This window comes from Lynx canadensis, chromosome C1, assembly GCF_007474595.2.
Source record: "Lynx canadensis isolate LIC74 chromosome C1, mLynCan4.pri.v2, whole genome shotgun sequence".
Lineage (NCBI taxonomy): Eukaryota > Metazoa > Chordata > Mammalia > Carnivora > Felidae > Lynx > Lynx canadensis.
The window spans coordinates 15,676,394-15,696,046 of record NC_044310.1 but is presented as its reverse complement, the minus strand read 5'-3'; the positions used below and the strand labels follow the sequence as shown (position 1 = coordinate 15,696,046).

General features: G+C 40.9%; 1 protein-coding gene across 6 annotated transcripts in view; it reads left to right on the top strand.

The window, feature by feature from the left end:
- The window catches only part of USP48 (ubiquitin specific peptidase 48), a 91,270-nt gene that overhangs the window by 50,245 nt on the left and 21,372 nt on the right, over nucleotides 1-19,653 (top strand). For all 6 annotated transcript variants that reach the window (XM_030328223.1, XM_030328226.1, XM_030328225.1 and 3 more), the window contains 10 exons: nucleotides 3,611-3,808; nucleotides 5,412-5,526; nucleotides 6,461-6,591; nucleotides 7,754-7,825; nucleotides 13,759-13,883; nucleotides 14,047-14,169; nucleotides 14,448-14,509; nucleotides 15,369-15,479; nucleotides 17,300-17,430; nucleotides 17,771-17,877. In XM_030328223.1, the coding sequence (XP_030184083.1) occupies nucleotides 3,611-3,808; nucleotides 5,412-5,526; nucleotides 6,461-6,591; nucleotides 7,754-7,825; nucleotides 13,759-13,883; nucleotides 14,047-14,169; nucleotides 14,448-14,509; nucleotides 15,369-15,479; nucleotides 17,300-17,430; nucleotides 17,771-17,877 (1,175 nt within the window). The remainder of the gene's footprint in view (nucleotides 1-3,610; nucleotides 3,809-5,411; nucleotides 5,527-6,460; nucleotides 6,592-7,753; nucleotides 7,826-13,758; nucleotides 13,884-14,046; nucleotides 14,170-14,447; nucleotides 14,510-15,368; nucleotides 15,480-17,299; nucleotides 17,431-17,770; nucleotides 17,878-19,653) is intronic.

Below are 19,653 nucleotides of genomic sequence, written 5' to 3'. Positions count from 1 at the left end.
GGCAGACTTCCCCTTGTCCAATTCCTATGTAAAGAAGAGAGGCAATTTAATCCTAAATTTTGAAGATAAATACTCAAGTATAATTGTACTTGTGGTTTTGTCTTTTTCATATCTTATTTTTCCATTACTGGTATACTCTTTTAAACAAAAGATGAATATAAATTGCTAAATCTGTAAGAGTGACTCTGAACAGTTCTTTCTAAACCACATCTTTATTTGATTCTGACTTTTTTTTGTAATGCGTTGGTCTCACTCTGTCCCAAGGGTTGGGATTATTCTAAAGAATGAGACTGACCCTGATGTTACTGAAAATGATTTGGACGTGAATATGATTCAAATACCTAAATTTATTCAAAGGAGTTGAGACCTAGAAATCTATTTTTTGAACTGTATTCCTAGTTTTCTGCATTCACCGGACAAGAGAATAGTTCAAAACTGCATTTTATGTTAGATGCAGTTAAGTCCCTCTCTTTTAAAACCGCATTGTCCAAAGGCGGGATGTGTCTGGTTAGCACATACTTGGGCATCTCCTGGCTGTTTTCAGTCTCTAAGAAACTGCTCTTGTGTTCTTAGAATATCTCTCCGTTATCAATACTTTTACCAGTTAGGAACATCTTCCTCCCATTTGCAGTAAACATACATAGTAGAATATCTATGTCGTGTTAAGTGTTGAAAATCCAAAATCAGATGAATGTGGTTTTGTGCTGCCAATCCTAGTCTTTGTTATGCATTTTCTAACTCTTACTTGTGTTTGTGAACATTTATATAAAAGAAGAGTCATTTATCCTAAAACATATGCCTCATCGGGAACACAGACACTTTTGGCCCTTTTTATTGAAATTTAAATAAGGTATCTGCAAATAATGGTAAAGTATCTCTAGGTGAAGTGTTGCAAATATTTTTGAGGCCACAGTCTTTGTAGACTTTTATAATTCCCCCCAAGGGATTTCCTTATGTTCAAAATTCAGGCATTAAAAAAAAAAAAAAGTTATACATAACTTTAACCAAAATGTACATTTCTCTCTGGTAAATACTGTCACAAGTGCTTTCCTGTTTTGTGAAGTGGTGAGATGATAGACCGTTCAGTATTTCCACCTTGGTGATTAGAGTGCGCATTCCTTTTTCGGTGCTTGATTACCCATGCCTTCGGAAGACAGTGCTGAGCTGGTTTGCTAGATCACAAATCATAGGGAATCTGCCATGAGTCTTTCTCTAGGACAGAAACGTCAGTAGTGTAAAAACTCTCCAGAAGCAGATCTGCCTTAACTCTTGAGACTTGAGCTCATCCCTGATTGTCTGGGAACTCTTGGCAGAGACTTATCCAACTCTTTATAGTAATCGAGATTGGGAATGGAAAGACAGACCTATGTGAACCACAGCCCCTCTTCCTTCCATGGGTCCTCCAGCACACTAAAACTAGCACCCTGAATCTAGAAAATCAGTAGAGTTAATAATACAGAATTCCATCAGAACCCCAGAACTGCTCTCTGCTCTCTCCCTTCCTCCTCTTACTGTAAAATCAGATGTGATTTTTCTGATCTTCATGACTTACTTTTAATTCGTATGTAACTGCTCAAAACCAAAACAATAACCTTCACTTGGAAGTTTTCTGTGGGATTCGAGTAGGGGATTGGGAAGTCTTGTCTGAAGCAAATTGCCTTTGAGCCACATTATCATACGGGTCCGGGGTACAGCCACCCTGGGCTTTCAATTCCAGCAGCCGGCCCTTGGCACAGGGTGTTTTCTGTACTTCCTGGACTCCTTTTCTTGTGAGGGTCGGGATCCTTATGGTTTGTTTGCAGTTAGCAATAGTGGGCATTGTCTGCTCTTCCCTCCCCAGCACCTGGGGACATGAGAACACCTGGTGAATGGTTCTTGAATGTTGCTCTGTGTCACAGTTCAGTTTTCCCTCCTTTGATGGTCTTCAGATTAGTAAAAATTTTAATCTATGTGACTATATTTGAGAAAGGATTAGATATGCTAAGAGTTTCATTTTGCTTTCTTGGACAGAGATCATGTATGTTAGTAAAATTCTGAAGATAACCAGGTGTACTCTGTCCCTGGCAGATTAAACTCGATAAATGCCAAATAAAATTGGGAAGTATTTTGAATTTAATTAGCTGTATCATTATATATTGTAGAGTGTCACAACCATGTTACCTATACTGAATCTTAAGGTCTCCACTTTATATATTGTGTGAATGTATGATTAACTTTTCTATATCTCTTTTCTTCCAAAAAGCTCAAAATGCTTCACATATCTTATCTTTTACATTCAACAACATCCCTGTGAGGTAGGTAGAAGGCAGGTATTATTACCTTCATTTTACAAATAAAAGACCTGAAGCATAGAGAGTTCAAGTGACTTGCTCAAGTTCAGTTTCTTGGTGGCAGAACTTGGATTAGACCTTGGTCTCAACTTGGCAGTCATGAGCTCTTTCTCTGCAGCTGCATTAGGGCTGACCAATCCATCAGAAGGCTCTCAGTTGACGATGTACAGTCTTAGAACAAATACGGGATGCGATCATGCTGAATTTTGTTTTTGTAAAAATTGAAGTGTTTCACACTGAACTTAAATGGAAAGTAGTTTTCTAGACTTGTCACTAATTCTAAGAGAAGTATACAATTGGTCAAAATGGGCTTTGCATTGAATTGTCTATCCCTCAGATCTCATCAGAAGTAGTACATGATACAAATACGTAAATTCAATCTCTGTATGTTTTCTTCTATGTTTTATGCTGGGACTCACTGGAGATCTTTGTAAGTAATCAAAGCTGGCCCTTTGTCCTTAATTTTGATTTTTAGGGAACTCTGGGACTCTTGTTTTCCCAAATGAAAACTCATTTTGAGGTGGTTCAGTTTTATCTAAATTTTTGTAACGTCAAAGTCGCAAACAATTCAATTCTAGTGTAATTCATACTGGAATTTGTATAAAATAACTTACTTTCTTGATATACGTTATATAACAAATAGCTCATGATACGGACTGGGGTGGGGAAATCAAATACGTTTTAAGTGACACCAGTATCCTCTCGGATGAAGAGAAAAAGTTCAGTGGTTAAAACTGGCTTATAAAAGTGTGGTTATGGCTGATGAGGTTAATTTGTAAAATTTTTTCTGAGGTTAATTTATAACTTGGAACTCAGTCTCTTCATTTTCATTTCCAGATGTATTTCACATATTGGTGAGAAGTGTTTATGAAAATCATTTATGAAATGAACATAGTAGGGAATGAGGTTATATGATTTGTGCGCCAATGTGTGGAGCATGGCCTCTAGTCGACAGTCATGGGTGTCCTGATCAGAACTCTGCTGTGCTATCAAGCAAGACACTTCTCTCTGTGGATGCCTCTTTTGTAGAATGTGGTTAATAATACCAGCCGCTCTCATAGGGAACTGTGCAGTCTCCTATCGTGCACAGCTCCTTGACCTAGAAGAGGGTTAGTTAAATGGAGTTTTATGTCAAACTCCTCAACATTTTCCCTGAATAGTGATTCTTCTGATTCTGCTAACTTTGGACAGAGTTTGTATTGTCTTTTGAGGAAAATGAGTATCACTTAGTCAAAAAGCTGTGAAAATACATAGATGCTTTCTTTTGCTTTTTTCCTCAGAGCCCTATGAATTTGTCTCTCTCGAGTGGCTACAAAAATGGTTGGATGAATCGACACCCACCAAGCCTATCGATAATCACGCTTGCCTGTGTTCCCATGACAAGCTTCATCCTGATAAGATATCAATTATGAAGAGAATATCTGAATATGCGGCTGACATTTTCTATAGTAGATATGGAGGAGGACCAAGACTAACTGGTAATTCGAGGTGTTTTCTCTGCTGAAAAAGTAATGCCTTAAGTCCTGAGCTTGTGGTCTCTGATCATCTCCCCCAAACTGTGACAGCCAGAGCAAATGTTCCTTACGCTTTGCAGAAAGGGTTTGCTAATGAGAGAAGTTATGCAGCATTAGACCTTATAAGCTATTTTTATTTTATTTTTAAGGTTTATTTATTTATGTTTGAGAGAGACAGAGCACACAAATGGGGGAAGGGGGGAGAGAGAGAGAGAATGAATGAATGAATGAATGAATGAATCCCAAGCAGGCTCCGCACTGGCAGCACAGATTTCCGACAGAGGGCTCCAACTCACGAACCGTGAGATCGTGACTTGAACCGAGATCAAGAGTTGGACGCTTACCCAGTGGAGCCACCCAGGTGCTCCTAGACCTCATATATTTGTAATGTTAGAAAAGAAACTGACACTTTTCTTTGAGTTTTAACGGTGGATTTTGCCCTCTCAAAGACAAAATTTTCCTCTTTTGAGGAAACCACGTAGTCTTTTATTAGTTTGTACAGTAGTCTTCAGAGTACTTGAACCTTGGTCTGGTAGATTGCATATCTGATTTGACTTCCGTAGATTGTTCACTTAGCTTATGAATGGAAGCTACTTGATGCCACCTTGAATGCAGAGGTATTTATAACCACGTAGTGTCCGTAGTCCGTTTGCTTCCGGTTGTCTCTCCTCAAAACACTTTCCTTTTAATGAGCTACTGGCCACACAAGGCCTCCCTCCAGTCTGTCGGTGAATCTAATAAAATTGTGCGACCACTCTCCCCTTTTCCGAAAACAGCATTTAATTTAGTAGAAAGGGGGAGCATGGTCGTGCAACTTACTGCATAAAAACTGGCGTTTAACTGCAAGATTCAGACCTTCTCTTGTACACATCTGGAGTTTTGCTTGCCCAGTTTGTTTTTGATTCACGATCAGTGAACTAAGCAGTGATTATATCATTCCAAGAATCATATTTCAGGGCTGCCTGGGTGGCTCAGTTGAGCCCCACGTCGGGCTCTGCACTGACAGTGCAGAGCTTGCTTGGGATTCTCTCTCCTCCTCTCTCTGCCCCTCTCTACCCTCCTCAACGTAAATAAATAAAGTAAAAAAACCAAAATCACATTTCGTGATTCCTGCAGCTGTGAGTTTGGGGCCTTGGTGGTGTTTTTCCCTGTAGTGTTCTGTGCTTTCTGTGCTTTGAAGTGTTCCAATATTTCATACCCCCACGAAGCTCTCATTTAACATTACATTTATAGTTGTCAGATATGTTGACACTCCTCTGCCCTCCCCCCCACCTGAGAGCCTCCATTATTTAACTACAGTCTTGTAAAATAGGCATCTAAATCTCGTAAAATAGTAGATAGCATAGGTAGTTGTAGCGAATGGTGACATCTCGCCTCGCATTGTTCTTCATGTACAGAACAATGTGTTTTGAAATCTGTATCGCCTAAGTAACGTAGGATATATGCTGATCTGCTCTGCTATCAAAACATGCAACTTTGATTGAGAATTCTGTGTTCTGTGTAGTACTGACACTTCCCTATCAGGAAATCAGTATGTGAATGAACCGTTTCCTTTCATTCCCTCTAGTGAAAGCCCTGTGTAAGGAGTGTGTGGTAGAACGTTGTCGTGTGTTACGTCTGAAGAATCAACTAAATGAAGACTATAAAACTGTCAATAATCTGCTAAAAGCAACAGTAAAGGGGTATGTTACACAGCGCATGCTGTTTATGACGAGCTGCAACAGTTGTAAGAGGAAATCACGCAGCGGCTTATTAGTTCCAGACCATAGGAGTTAGGATGTTTTGAGGAAAGAGTGATGCGGTGGTTGACAGCTAGATTAAATGTCGCAATGGTTGCCACTGCGGCAAAGATAAGGAAAGCCAAGTGACACAGCCTTTGTGACTGCACTCCCTCTGTTAGAAAAGTAGAAGCAGAGGTGTGGGTCTGCAGTCCGACCAAACCAAGCAGCATGTTAGTGCGTTGGGGAGTGGAATTGTCGGTACTCCTGGCAGGCGTGGGGGTGCCCCCTTTAGAGAGCATGACGTGTATTAACAAATGGTCCCTCGTGGAGGGCCCTTGTCGAAAATACCCAGGGTACTTGTAGTATGTCGAGCATCACTCCACAGAGTATCTTGCACCCAGGAACCAACAAAATCAGGTGGCACTTAGTATGGCACCTGTTATGTCTGGGTTTAATTGAAGGTGCGTGTTTTCCAAATAAATATTATTCACTGTTTTTGATCATTCTGTAAACAGCCTAGTGAGTCCTCAGATGTGTGTTTGCATATAGACGTGGATGTGTGTGAGAGTACCTACAGATGTCCTTGAAGGCACAGCTATATGTAGTTGTGCCTGGTAGTCACGTGAAAGAGAGTAGCCAGCTGAGTCGTGTCGGGCGTGAACGTAACTGAGGAAGCCGGACGAGATTTGGGATGGAACCAGAATGAATATGAGATCTGTGCTATTCAGTAGTGATGAGGAAAAATGGCCAGGATGCAGGAGGGGGATAAAAATGGTGTGGACAACAGAGTTTGAATGTTAGTAATTCGTTCTAGTTGTGGCCTTTACAAGTAAAGAGGGGATGGGGGCCTCAGGAAATACTACTTGTGTGACGTCACGTGGTCTCTGTTCCACAGCAATGACGGGTTTTGGGTAGGGAAATCTTCCTTGCGCAGCTGGCGCCAGCTGGCTCTCGAGCAATTAGACGAACAAGATGGGGACGTCGACCAAAGCAACGGGAAGATGAACGGCAACACCTTAAATAAAGGTAATGTTGAAAACTGGTGTGTCAGTGGTCATAAACTATACCGCGACATACCCATACGGAATTGCCACGTACTGACTCGTATTGGTAAATTTCCTCCAGAAAGTATGTTGGGGGCTTGTTTTCCAGTGCTTTTGTCAACATAAAGAGTATACCATTCACATCAGTTTTTACTAGTCTGATAGATGAAAAATGATAGAGCAGTGTCAAGACTGTGCCTTTCAAAATTATCACTGAGATTAACCATGGCCATTTATTTGAGAAGTTCATTGTGTTTGTGACGGAATGAGGAGACAGTTACCTGGTCAGTGTCCTTTCTTTTTCATTTTTTACTGATTTGAGAGAGAAATCGCACACACATGCTCAAGTGAGGGAGGGGGGCAGAGAGGGAGACAGAATCCGAAGCAGGCTCCATGCTTGACTGCGGGACCCTGGGATCATGACCTGAGCTGAAACCAAGATGTTTGACCAACTGAACCAACCAGGTGCCCTTCCACTTGAGCTTTTTAATGATTAATATTCTTTACATGTTATCTTAAGCGTATTAAAAATGTATACTTAACATAAACTAAAACCCCTACGTAGTTATTCTAATCTCCTTATGCTTAAGGATTTTGTTCCTGTTATACGCAACTACAAATTCATGGTGACACGATGCAGACAAATAGGAAAAGCAGATGTTGGAAGAGAAATGTTAACAGGAAACGCACAGTTCTTATTATACGTTTTTGATGTTACCGGTTAAGTCCTTATTTCTCATTAGCCTTTTCTGAAGTTTTCCATTCAACCCCTAAAAGAAGAGGTAGGTGAAAATAACGTGACATGTGGATGATTAACTTGGTTTAAGATCCTGTATTCTGAATAGCTTGACTAGAATTAATGGAAGGAGATGTAAAGTATTTTTCAATTTGAAAAAAAAAAAAAAGGGAACATTTTCTTGCATAATCTAAATCTTTAAAAAGTAGAACTGCCATTCAGATATTTTTCTTTCCTTTTAAGGGAAAGAAACATAGCGCGTCTTAGCATAACCACGTACGAATCACTTGGGTCTAATTTTTGGAATGTTTCAAGTTTTCTTTGTTCGGAATTGTGCTCAGCGGTACTGCTGCTTTGACCTTCAAATATAACAGCTAGAATGATTATTATCTGTGTTTCTTTTGATTAGAGGAATCAAAAGAAGAAAGGAAAGAAGAGGAGGAGGAATTAAATTTTAATGAAGACATTCTGTGCCCACATGGTAAGCTAGAAGCATACATCTTTTTTTTTTAATGTTTTATTTTATTTTTGAGAGAGGGGGAGACAGAAAGACAGCATGCGGGCAGTGGAGGGGAAGAGAGAGAGGGAGACACAGAATCCGAAAGCAGGCTCCAGGCTCCGAGCTGTCAGCAAAGAGCCCGACATGGGGCTCGAACTCTCGAACCACGAGATCATGACCTGAGCCAAAGTCGGATGCTCAACCGGCTGAGCCGTCCAGGCGCCCTAGAAGCATACATCTTGTGTTGTTAGTCTGACGTTAGTGTCTCACAGATGTTTTGTTAAGTATTCTCCCCGGGTTTCTGAGAGAAGTAGGCCCTGATGTGGCTGTCATGGTGCAGTAAACCAGCTTTCTAATCTGCTTGACTTTTCCTATTTCTGTTCTCCCGTCCTTTTTCCCAGTTAACTTCTTACTGCCTGCTTTCGTGCCAGGGCCTCTCATATGTTCTTTCCTTGCAAACAATTTTTTTTAAAAAATACAAAATAGGATTTTACCATATTTAGAAAAGAAACTTTGTCGTGTGTCAGTTGAAAGACTGAGTTTGAAGGCAGGAATGTCCGTTATGTCCCATGACTGAGAGTCTTTGTTTGACTTGAATACTCTCAGAACAAAATTCATATATTTCTTATTCTTAGGGCTACTTCTGGTTTCATTTCTGAGATATCCATTGACTAGCTACTGTGTGCTATGTTCTCTTAATGATAATTTCCAATTTTTTTTAATCAATCCTGTGTATTTGGTTATCTCTTACTTGGTCTTAGTGCTCACTTCTGATAAGTAACTTTTTGCAAGAGACTCCTTGTATATGGCACACAGTTTCCCATTCTGTTAGCTGTCTGCACATCAAAGAGGCATCAACTTCTCAAAGGCACTTGCTGCATAAGTCTCCTTCCTCCTCTCTCATTTCTAACTGTATCCAATTCTTTTTTTTTTTTTCCTTTTTAAACATTGTTATTCAGTTATTGAGGGACAGAGAGAGACCGAGCATGAGTCGGGGAGGGGCAAAGAGGGAAAGAAGGAGACACAGAATCTGAGGCAGGCTCCAGGCTCTGAGCTGTGAGCCCAGATCTTGATGCGGGGCTTGAACTCATGAACCGTGAGATCGCGACCTGAGCCAAAGTCGGCCACTTAACCACCTGAGCCACCCGGGAGCCCCCTAACCGTATCCAGTTCTTACTTCATTAGTTCATTCCGAATCAGCGCACGATAATCTCATACTTACCCTCATGCACCTTAGTGCTTTTGTATCAAGACTCCTTGAAGACACTAGTGACAGTAATTGTCAGGTGAGTGATGCTTGGCGTGGTGATGTTGCTGACCATTATCACGCTGTGCTTTAGCTTGCTAGCTGAGTGGCTGAGCTCACTCGTTTGCTGGCCATACCACGTGGAGGGGGTGTCATCGTGGGATGTGGATTCGGGTGTTTGTGGGTTATGGGTCCCAAGCCCATCTGTCTTTCCTGTCACATCACCCTTTCTCCCATTTTGCCCTTCCTTACACTAGGAACACACATGCGGGTTAGACATGCCCTCTGGAGTGCTTGACAGAACAAGCAGACAAAGGTGAAGTGAATAGCCAAGATGGTTTTTTTTTTTAAACCATCATAGCACGGGTGTGGACAGTGGGGTAATTGTCTCCCTTTCGAGAGTTGAGGATTCTGTGGCTCATTGCTACTTTCCTGCAAGGTGCTGCCCAACTGCTGGAAAACGCGTCGCAAGTCGGATGTCATCTTAATCCTTAGCTCGCTGACTTTTGCTCTGCCTTCCCACTTCTTGTCTCATCTTGTCATTTCAGTATTACAGTTTTGACAGAAAGCATGGCAGACCTGAGTGTGATTTCAGAACTTGGGCTGCACCCTTCAGCAGAAATTGAGCACAAGAGCTGGGGTTTTGTTTTGTTAAGATCTTTGGCTTGATCTCAGCTTCGTGGCATTTTGTTGCTGTACGTTATCTAGTTTTGTTTTTGTTTTTTACTTTAACGCTTATTTATTTTGAGAGAGAGAGAGAGAGCATGAGCTGGGGCAGGCAGAGAGCAAAGGAGGGAATCCCAAGCAGGCTCCACCAGTGCAGAGTTCGATGCAGGGCCTGAACCCACGAACTGTGAGATCATGACCTAAGCTGAGCCACCCAGGTGCTCTGAAATCAAGAGTGAATGCTCCACTGGTTGAGGCGGCCTGGCACCCCTATTTTACCTCATATTTCAAAAGTATGGTTCTCAACGACTGGATTTTGTGGACCTCACTTGTCAGTGTACTGTCTGCCCATGGATGCCAGGGTTTACAGGTGCAGAATATTGTACCTTAGAAACCCACTTCACTCATTAGATTTATATTAAAACTCCTTCCTGAGCTGTGGTGGTGGTGGTGGTAATCGCACTAATAATAGTAAGGTGATAGTGGACATTTATTGAATGTTTACCACGTGCCCAGTCGTTTTCTAAGCGTATAGGTATTAGCTCCTTTAATCTCTACAACAACGCTGAGAGGTATTACTGTCTTATCTGTCTTACTGATGAATAAGTAAACTGAGGCACACAGAGGTGAGAATCACCTCGAGTTCACCACACTAGAAGGGTAGTTTTGCCAAGCGCAGGAAGAGTTGCTCTTTCAATGTACCATTTGTCCAGAGCCATTCTTTATAGGTATTTTTTTCCCTTTCATTTCTGGTAGCTTGTCAGATTTTTGTCCCCAGTGTTGTGACATCTCACCCGGGCCTGTCTTGGCGCAGGCCCTACCTCACGTACTGTGCAAGATGCTCTCTGGATGCCGGGTGTGTGGCAGCAGCTGATGATGACGAGCTTTGCTGTGAGGGTGCTGTGGCTGGGCTGTTGTGCTCGGGAGTTCTCCTTGTTGGCGTCTGTTCTTGGGTGCTCGGATTTCTCCATCAGCATTTTCCATTTTCATGCCTGGACGATGCTGACTGCGCTGTCGCTGCTCTGGGGTTGTAAGAGAGAAGAGCGCTTGGGAGCCTTTGCCTTCTGTGTGAAACATTTACTGGTCCCCCTCTCAGCTCATGACCGCATTCGTGTCTGCACTTTCTGTCCTCCAGTGCAGGGGGAAGCCTGTGGTCTTTTGTGGGTAGAGTGGCTTTTATCTGTAGGGCATTGAGGAAGGGCCTGAGAATTTTAACTGCCTCCTAAATAGAGACTTTCGGTCTATTCTCCTGTTTTGCAATCTCATCCCTACTTCTGTGTGCTTCTGATTCCTGGGTCGATGGGGGCTGTTCTGCTGTGTAGTAAATCTGGTTACTTCCTGACCTTCACCACATTTAAATTAATTTTTCTTCTGTCTCATCCATTTGCTCTTAAGCTTCAGACATTTTTGTTGGCATTGCTCCCTCTGTGTTCTCTTTGTCACCATGATTTTACAAATTTTTTTAAAAATCCCTTTCCTCTGGTGTAATGATATTTGAGGAGGCACTGAAAGTACAGTTATAAATGTCATTTTTATCTGGAAGTCCTTATTTTGAATTTGCATATTTGTATAGTAAAATCCTGATGTATTTCTAAAGCCCCGTGTATATTTAATACATCAGAGATTTATGTGAATTAATCACCAGATTAGACTCCATTAGGAGATCGATTACTACCATAGAGTTCAGTATTTATTGCAGATACTTTCTATGTATTAAGTGTTCTTACCCAGTTCATTGTATATTCATTTAAGTGGATAACCTTCCCGTAACTTAAACCTTTTTTGTTATACGGATTGGTTAATAGTTGGACAGCATTTCGTTTTATTTTTGTGTGTTTTTCAGGTGTTCTATGCCCCAAGTTACCATAGTTTAACCTAGACTTTGTGGGTGAGGGTATTTACGCACAATGTGTGAACTCATTGTTTACTACTAGATTTCTGTGTTTGTCAGAAGAATCTTTGGGAATTAGGCCATCCAAGTGTGTTTGGTGAATTTAATCTTTCATGACTGGTTTGATCTGTATTGGGAGATGTTGGTCAAGAGTGAACTTAGTTGATAGGCTTTTTCCTTTCACGTTTTAGGAAACTTATTGCAGAATACACGTCTAAAAAAAGTTGTTTATGACCTCATAATAACTCATATTCAGATACATTAAATCATCATAGCAGTTATTAACATGATTTGTACCTAAGTATAGACACATCACAAGGAGCACAGGGGACAGTTAAACTGCAGCAAAATGAATGATTCATATACTCTTCTGACTTCAAAATAAATTTAGGTTGTTCTTTATACCCATCCCACATTAAAGTAAATGATTACGTAAAAATAACCTCTTATTGGGGCGCCTGAGTGGCTCAGTCGGTTAAGCGTCTGACTTCAGGTCAGGTCATGATGTCACGATTTGTGAGTTTAAGCCCCGCATCGGGCTCTGTGCTGACAGCTCAGAGCCTGGAGCCTGCTTGGGATTCCGTGTCTCCCTCTCTCTCTGCCCCTCCCCCACTTGTGCTCTGTCTTTCAAAAATAAATGTAAAAAAAAATTCAAAATATATTTTAAAAAAATAATAACCTCTTATTAAAACAAGGGCAACACATCCATGGTTAACATGACATGCTGTTAATGTGTGTGTGTTTGTATTATTTACTTTATTCACACTGCTTTTCTGAACCACACCGTGCTATACCATGTACATATATACATAGCATGTACATCCTCTTTAGTCCTTTTTTGGGAAAAAGGAAAGAAACCCCTTTAAAATTATAACTGCCTTGGAGTTTTTTTTCTAAATCAGGTGTGAAAACCTACTGTAATCTTTTTGATGGCTGCATCGTATTTCACCAAAAAAAGATGCACTAAATTAACATCTGATAAACCGGTTAACTTAAAAAAAAATTCCCTGGTTGTGTCTGGGAATAGACATGTTGGAGTGGATCTTCATAGCCTCCGGAAACTTAACAGCCTGCTCAGAAAGTTAATTTTTGCAGTGTGACCTATTTTCTCTGGTCATGTTTTTTTAATGCAAAATAACCTTTTCTTGAGTATTCAAAGCTCAATAAGAGGTATAAGGTAAGAAGATGCATTTTGAGGTGTTAGAAATTGTGGGGTTTGGGTGAGACAGACCTGGGGTCATATCCTAGCTTCCTTGTAAACAACCTACAGTGAGTCTGTATACCAATTTCTCTGATTCTCCATTTATTTATTACATAGAATATGTAAAGCCAAAATGACAACACAGTATTTAGAAAGGTCACTGGCTTTATTACTCTTAGTTATGGGGGTAGAAGCAAATGTATGGCTTTCAGAACTTAATGGTAGTTTTTTGGGGTAATGACTAAAATGCAGTTTACTAATTTATCAACCGGGAGCAGCCAAACAATAGAAATTGGAACCACAGGGGCATCCGAGTGGCTCAGTCTGTTAAATTCCTGTTGATTTCAGCTCAGGTCATGATCTCGAGGTTTGTGGGTTCAAGCCCCACGCCGGGCTCTGCACTGACAGCGGGAAGCCTGTTTGGGATTCACTCTCCCTGTCTCCCTTCCCCTCCCTCTCACTCTCTGTAAATAAACATTGAAAATAAAAGCAAAGAAAAAACCTGTAGGCAAGCGTGGCATTTAACTGTGGGTGGAGATGTATTTCTCTTGAACACCCTGCCTTGTCACAGGGGCACCAGGGTCCCTGCAGGCCCTATTAGTGCTTTCTTGCCCGGCCCTGGTCTCATCTATGTGATTTTATCACCTAATTTTTCAACCACAGACCTAGATGAAGCATATACCGGAAAGGCTACCACCTTTAGAATTAAATGACCTTGAAGATGAAATCTACAGATTTTTGAAACCAGGGAAAGAGGGTGCAAATTACAGAAAATAAGGAAAAGAATACATACAAATTTTCCTAAAGTTTAAGCAACAGAAGATAGATTTTTTGAAGGGTATGTATATTGACCTTTTAAAGCTGTTTTCCCCCAAATATAATTTTTCTTTTTTTTTTTTTTTTTAACTCAGGGGAGTTATGCATATCTGAAAACGAAAGACGACTTGTTTCTAAAGATGCTTGGAACAAACTGCAACAGTACTTTCCAAAGGCTCCTGAGTTTCCAAGTTACAGAGAATGCTGCTCACAGTGCAAGGTACTGAATGTTGTGCTGGCATCTGTGGGGATCGCATGCCGCCTCCCTGGATTGACTTTTCAGAGCTGACATCGTACTTCTGATGGGGGTGTAGGGAGGAGGCAAGCCCTGTGCCGTCAGCAGGAGGTGGTTGATTACCTCTTGCTTCGTTCTCTTTTTTCAGATTTTAGAAAGAGAAGGGGAAGAAAATGAAGCCTTACATAAGATGATTGCAAACGAGCAAAAGACTTCTCTTCCGAATTTGTTCCAGGACAAGAACAGACCATGTCTCAGTAACTGGCCAGAGGTATAATGGTCCCCACAAAGGATGGAATTCTTACCTTTTCAAGGCTCTTGACAAATTCCCAGTGAACTGTTTCAGAACAACCCAGATTCTCATTTTTTGGTAGTCTAATCAGTGGGTTTATTCTAGCTTACGGTTCCTTGGCAGAGGGCTGTATTTACATTTTAGTTATAAAACTTGAAGAAGGAGAACCACAGTACATGGAAAAACATTATCCCTAAAGGGTTTCGGTTAAGTGCGCACTGAGTTAACAGGCATTTGTGTGTGCTTCTCTGTTCCAGGATACAGATGTCCTGTACATTGTGTCACAGTTCTTTGTAGAAGAATGGCGGAAATTTGTCAGGTAGAACCCAACATTTTCTATTTCCTTTTGTTGTTGTTCACTTTAGTATTTTTAAGAATAATGGATTCTAGGGGCGCCTGGGTGGCTCAAGTCGGTTAAGGATCCGACTTCGTCTCAGGTCATGATCTCACAGTTCGTGGGTTCAAGCCCCGCGTCAGGCTCTGTGCTGACAGTTAAGCCTGCTTCAGATTGTGTCTCTCCCTCTTTCTGCCCACCCCCCTCACCCCCTTGTGCTCTGTCTCTTAAAAATAAATGTCAAAATTCCAATGACATTGAAAAAAAAAAAAAGAATTATGGATTCTAGGGGTACCCGGCTTGCTCCTACGGTAGAGTATGTGACTCTTGATCTCAGGGCCATGAGTTGAAGCCCCATGTTGGGCATAGAGCCTACTTAAAAAAGAAAATAAAGGGGCGCCTGGGTGGCTCAGTCGGTTGAGCGTCCGACTTCGGCTCAGGTCATGATCTCACGGTCTGTGAGTTCGAGCCCCGCGTTGGGCTCTGTGCTAACAGCTCAGAGCCTGGAGCCTGCTTCGGATTCTGTGTCTCCCTCTCTCTGTTCCCCTCCCCTGCTCATGCTCTGTCTCTCTCTGTCTCAAAAATAAATAAAAACATTAAAAAAGAAAAAAAAGAAAAGAAAAATTAAGAAGTATGGACTCTGATCATGGTACCATTGATGGTTACTTTTTTTTTTTTTACACCTATTAAAAGCTTTCTTTTGTTTAAGTTAAATAATCTTAAGAAAACATTTATTTAACTAGTATCCTTTTAAATGTGTGTCTAATTTTAAAATAATTACTTTAAAAATCTGAAGTCATTGCCATAGTGAAGTATGTTGATCCTCCTTGTCTCCTTTGAATAGAAAACCCACAAGATGTAGTCCCGTGTCATCGGTTGGAAACAGTGCTCTTCTGTGCCCCCATGGGGGACTCATGTTTACATTTGCTTCCATGACCAAAGAAGATTCTAAACTGTGAGTTTCTTCTCTTCATGTGATTTTTATTTTTCTTTTCTTTTTTTTAATGTTTATTTATTTTTGAGAGAGAGAGAGACAGTGTGAGTGGGGGAGGGGCAGAGAGAGAGGGAGACACAGAATCGGAAACAGTCTCCAGGCTCTGAGCAGTCAGCACAGCCTGAAGCAGGGCTCGAACTCACAAACCGTGAGATCATGACCTGAGTCAAAGTTGGATGCTTAACCGACTGAGCCACCAAGGCACCTCCATGTGATTTTTCTAATGACTAATAAAGTATATTTAGGTTATTTTTCCTCTGACATAAGCAGTCTGTTTGAAGAATCTGGGCCTTTGCTGAATTGTGGGGAGTGTTGTTTCATAAACTCCACCAGAGTGAGCACTTAACTTTTTTTTTTTTTTTTTTTTAAAGAAAGCAAGACTGTCTCTCCCTAACAGGCGAGAAGCCCCCTGAGGCTACCTTGTTCTTTTTCTGTGCTTTGTCCTTCCTGAAGCCCTGCCTTCTTCTTCCAGAAGCTTCGGGTACCAATACAGCCTCTCTAGCAGATGTCTTCCAGCATCCCAGAATCACCAGGGATCTTGATTATAGTTTTTCCTGCAGCCCCCAGGCTTCAGGAAACAGACGAGGAGGAGGAAGGCAGCATGACACCAGAGCGGAGCCACTGAACTGGTCGTCAGGAACTCTGGGGTCTTAAAATGGAAATTTTTGTGCCACCTGCCAAGTGCTTCCATAAGGGCTCTTAATATGAAACTCACTCCTGATGTTGCCATTTGATCTTTTCAAATAATTTTTAACTGTGTAAGAAAAGATAGAATGCCTCTGATATTCCTTATAAACCGTGAAAATTAGAACACACAAATAACAATTTCTTTGGCACTAAGCTAGAAGCAGGGAGTTCGTTATTCGTGTCAATACTTTACCATCATTTATGAAAGCTTAGAGTTAATCTGTTTCTTCTTCTAGGTTCTCCCCCAGCTCTCTTTTTCCTTCCTTCCTCTTTGCGGGGTGGGTGCTATAAATGTTGGACATCTGGAAAATGTCTGTAATAATAAAAGAAATGTGTGTATTAACCAGCTTAAAAGTTAAACAATTCAGGAGTGCCTGTGTGGCTCTGTCAGTTGAGCGTTTGACTCTTGATTTCAGCTCAGGTCATGCATGTTACCAGGGTCGTGGGATCGAGCCTTGTTTTGAGCTCTGTGCTGATCATGGAACCTGCTTAAGAATCTCTCTGTCTCCCTCTGCTCCTTTGCCCCACTTGCCCCTTCTCTCTCTTTTAAATTGAAAATAAATAAATAAAATTGACTTTAAAAAAAAAAAAAGAAAAACAGTTCAAATAAAATCTAAGGTCCCTCGGTACTTATCGTTACTTCCATTCCCCCTTTTCTCTCTCTCTTCCTCCCTTGCGGTAACCATAGGCCTGATGCTGAGGGTTATCATCCTCAGAAATACTACTTAAACACACACACACACACACACACACACACACACACACACACACTAATATTTTGCATATTTAAAAATGTTTTATATAAATGGGCATTATATGATATCCCTCTGTAACTAACTTGTGTATTCAGTTTCAGGTTTTGAAATGTTGCCATATTGCTTCCTGTAACTATAGTCCCTTTACTTTCGTTGCTGTAACACCACTGTTTTGTATGAGGAAGTCTAGTGTTCATTGTTGAGGAAGATGTATCTTTTCCTTTTTAACTTCTTTGTATTAAATATTGCTTTTGATGTTTTGGTTTTGGGAGACTAATGGATTATGTTAGTTCTCTTCGTTTCCATGTGTCTTAAGGCATGTTGGGTTCTTTTGCACAGTATAGCTCTCATATGGCCCGGCGAGTGGCAAATGATTCAAAAGCTCTTTGTCGTGGATCATGTAATTAAAATCACAAGAACTGAAGTGGGAGATGTAAACCCTTCAGAAACACAGTATATTTCTGAGCCAAGTAAGTTTTCATATTCATCTGTTTATGTTTCGTGTAGTTAAAAGTTGACATTTTAAGAGGGAAGGAGGGGATGTCACTGCTGTATTCCCTACTTAAAATTAAAGAGCATGTGTTGATCCAAACTAATACGCCCCAGGTGAGAATTATCCTAGTCCCATTCCATTATTTGTGTCTTTATTTATTTGTTGATAGTAAATGCATTCAATGGAATACATTAATAGAAAATATGAGTAATAGTTATTTAATGAATGCTCCCTGGTAGCTTTGATGTTTGTTTTTATATATTTTTTTTCTTTGACATTAATTCCTCAGCCACTTCTGATTTACTTTGTTTCTTTAGAACTCTGTCCAGAATGCAGAGAGGGCTTATTATGTCAACAGCAGAGGGACCTACGTGAATACACTCAAGCCACCATCTACGTCCATAAAGTTGTGGATAATAAAAAGGTACCAGTCCCTCTTGTGGCCATGACCAGTAATGATCAAGCTTGCTTTTTGACTTGCGGTTGGATTTTCACTGAGGACTGCCTAGGATCACATTTTTCTTTCCTTGGAGCTATTTGGCATAAGAATAGAAATCGGATAAGGAGTGAAAATGAATAGTTACTTTGATTGTATGTGGATTTTGTTATTAATTTGTTCCACAAATAATTACCGGATGTCAGCTGTGTACCAGGAATGGTCTTGGCATGGAAGGAATACCATGGTGAAAAAGACAGACAAGGTGTCTGCCCTCAAGAATATTTGTATCTCTTGTGGTGCCTGGGTGGCTCAGTCAGTTAGGCATCTGACTCTAGATCTCAGGTTTGTGAGTTCAAGTCCTGCCTTGGGCTCTGTGCTGGGGGTGAACAAAGAACATTTGTACCTCATGCAGAAGATCAGGACCAAACCCAGAAAGGGAGGAGGTTCAAGATGGCAGCATAGGAAGACCTAAACTTAGCCTCCTCCTACAGATACAGCAAATATCCAGCTACGTGTGGAATAATTCCCTTTGAAAGGAACTTGAGAACTAGGTGAACAGATGCTTCACAAAAGATAAAGGGGACACATCAAGATGGGTAGCAGAGATACCGTCTCCCCCAAAACACCACCTCCTTGCACAGCAACCCACTATGGGGGACGAATCTCACACATATGGAACTCCTCCCTGAGGAAAGAAGGGCTTTGACCCACAGGTACCTCAGCCTTTGAGAACCATAAAGCTATGGGGAATGGATCCACAGAGGATGCCTGTTGGGCACTGGGCTCTCATGGCCAGAGGGGACTGCCTTTCTGTGCCCCCCAGTTCTGAAACAGTCAGTTTGACAAACTAGAAGTAAGAGAAAGTTAAATAGTAATACACTTCAGTGTTAATGCACGGCCACTCCTTCAAGACCAGGAGAGAGAGTTCCACTTAACCCATAGAAACAGTCTGCAAAATGAGGACATAGAAGAATGGGTTCCAAATGAAAGAACAAGGTAAAACTCCCAAACAAAGAAGCAAAAAAACCTGTAACAAAACAGATAAGTAATTTACCTAAGAAAGTGTTCAAAGTAAAGGTCATAAAGATGCTCACAGAATTTGGGAGAATAATTGATGAACACAGAATTTCATTCAACCAAGAGGTAGAAAATACAAGAAAGTAACAAGTCACAGAGCCAAAGAATGCAATAACTCATCTGAAAAATATACTAGAAGATTTCCATAGGAGATTACATCAAATACAAGAAAGGTCAGTGATCTGGAAGACACTGCAGAATTCACCCAGAGCAGTTAAAAATTTTTTTTAAATATGAAAATAGCTTAAGGGGCCTATGGTACAACATGCAGCAGAACAACATACGCATTGTAGAGGTCCCAGAAGATGGGAGAGAGAGAAATGGGCAGAAAACTTCTCTGAAGAAGTAACGGCTGAAAATTACCCTAATGTGGACAGGAAACATACACCTGAATCTAGGAAGCCCAGAGAATTCCAAGTAAAATAAACCCAAAAAGTTCCACGCTATGATACATTAATGAAGATTTTCTCAAATGTTAGAGAATCTTAAATGCAGCAAGAGAAAAACAACTTGTTACATACAAGGGAATCTCCATAAGACTTACCAACAGATCTTGTCATGTCAGGAGTAACGAGCTATGCAAAGGGCTGAAGGAAAAACGCTTTCAACCAAAAACACTATTCCTGGCAAGGATATCATTCAAAATTAAAGGAGAGATCAACAGTGTTCCTGGTAAGTACAAAC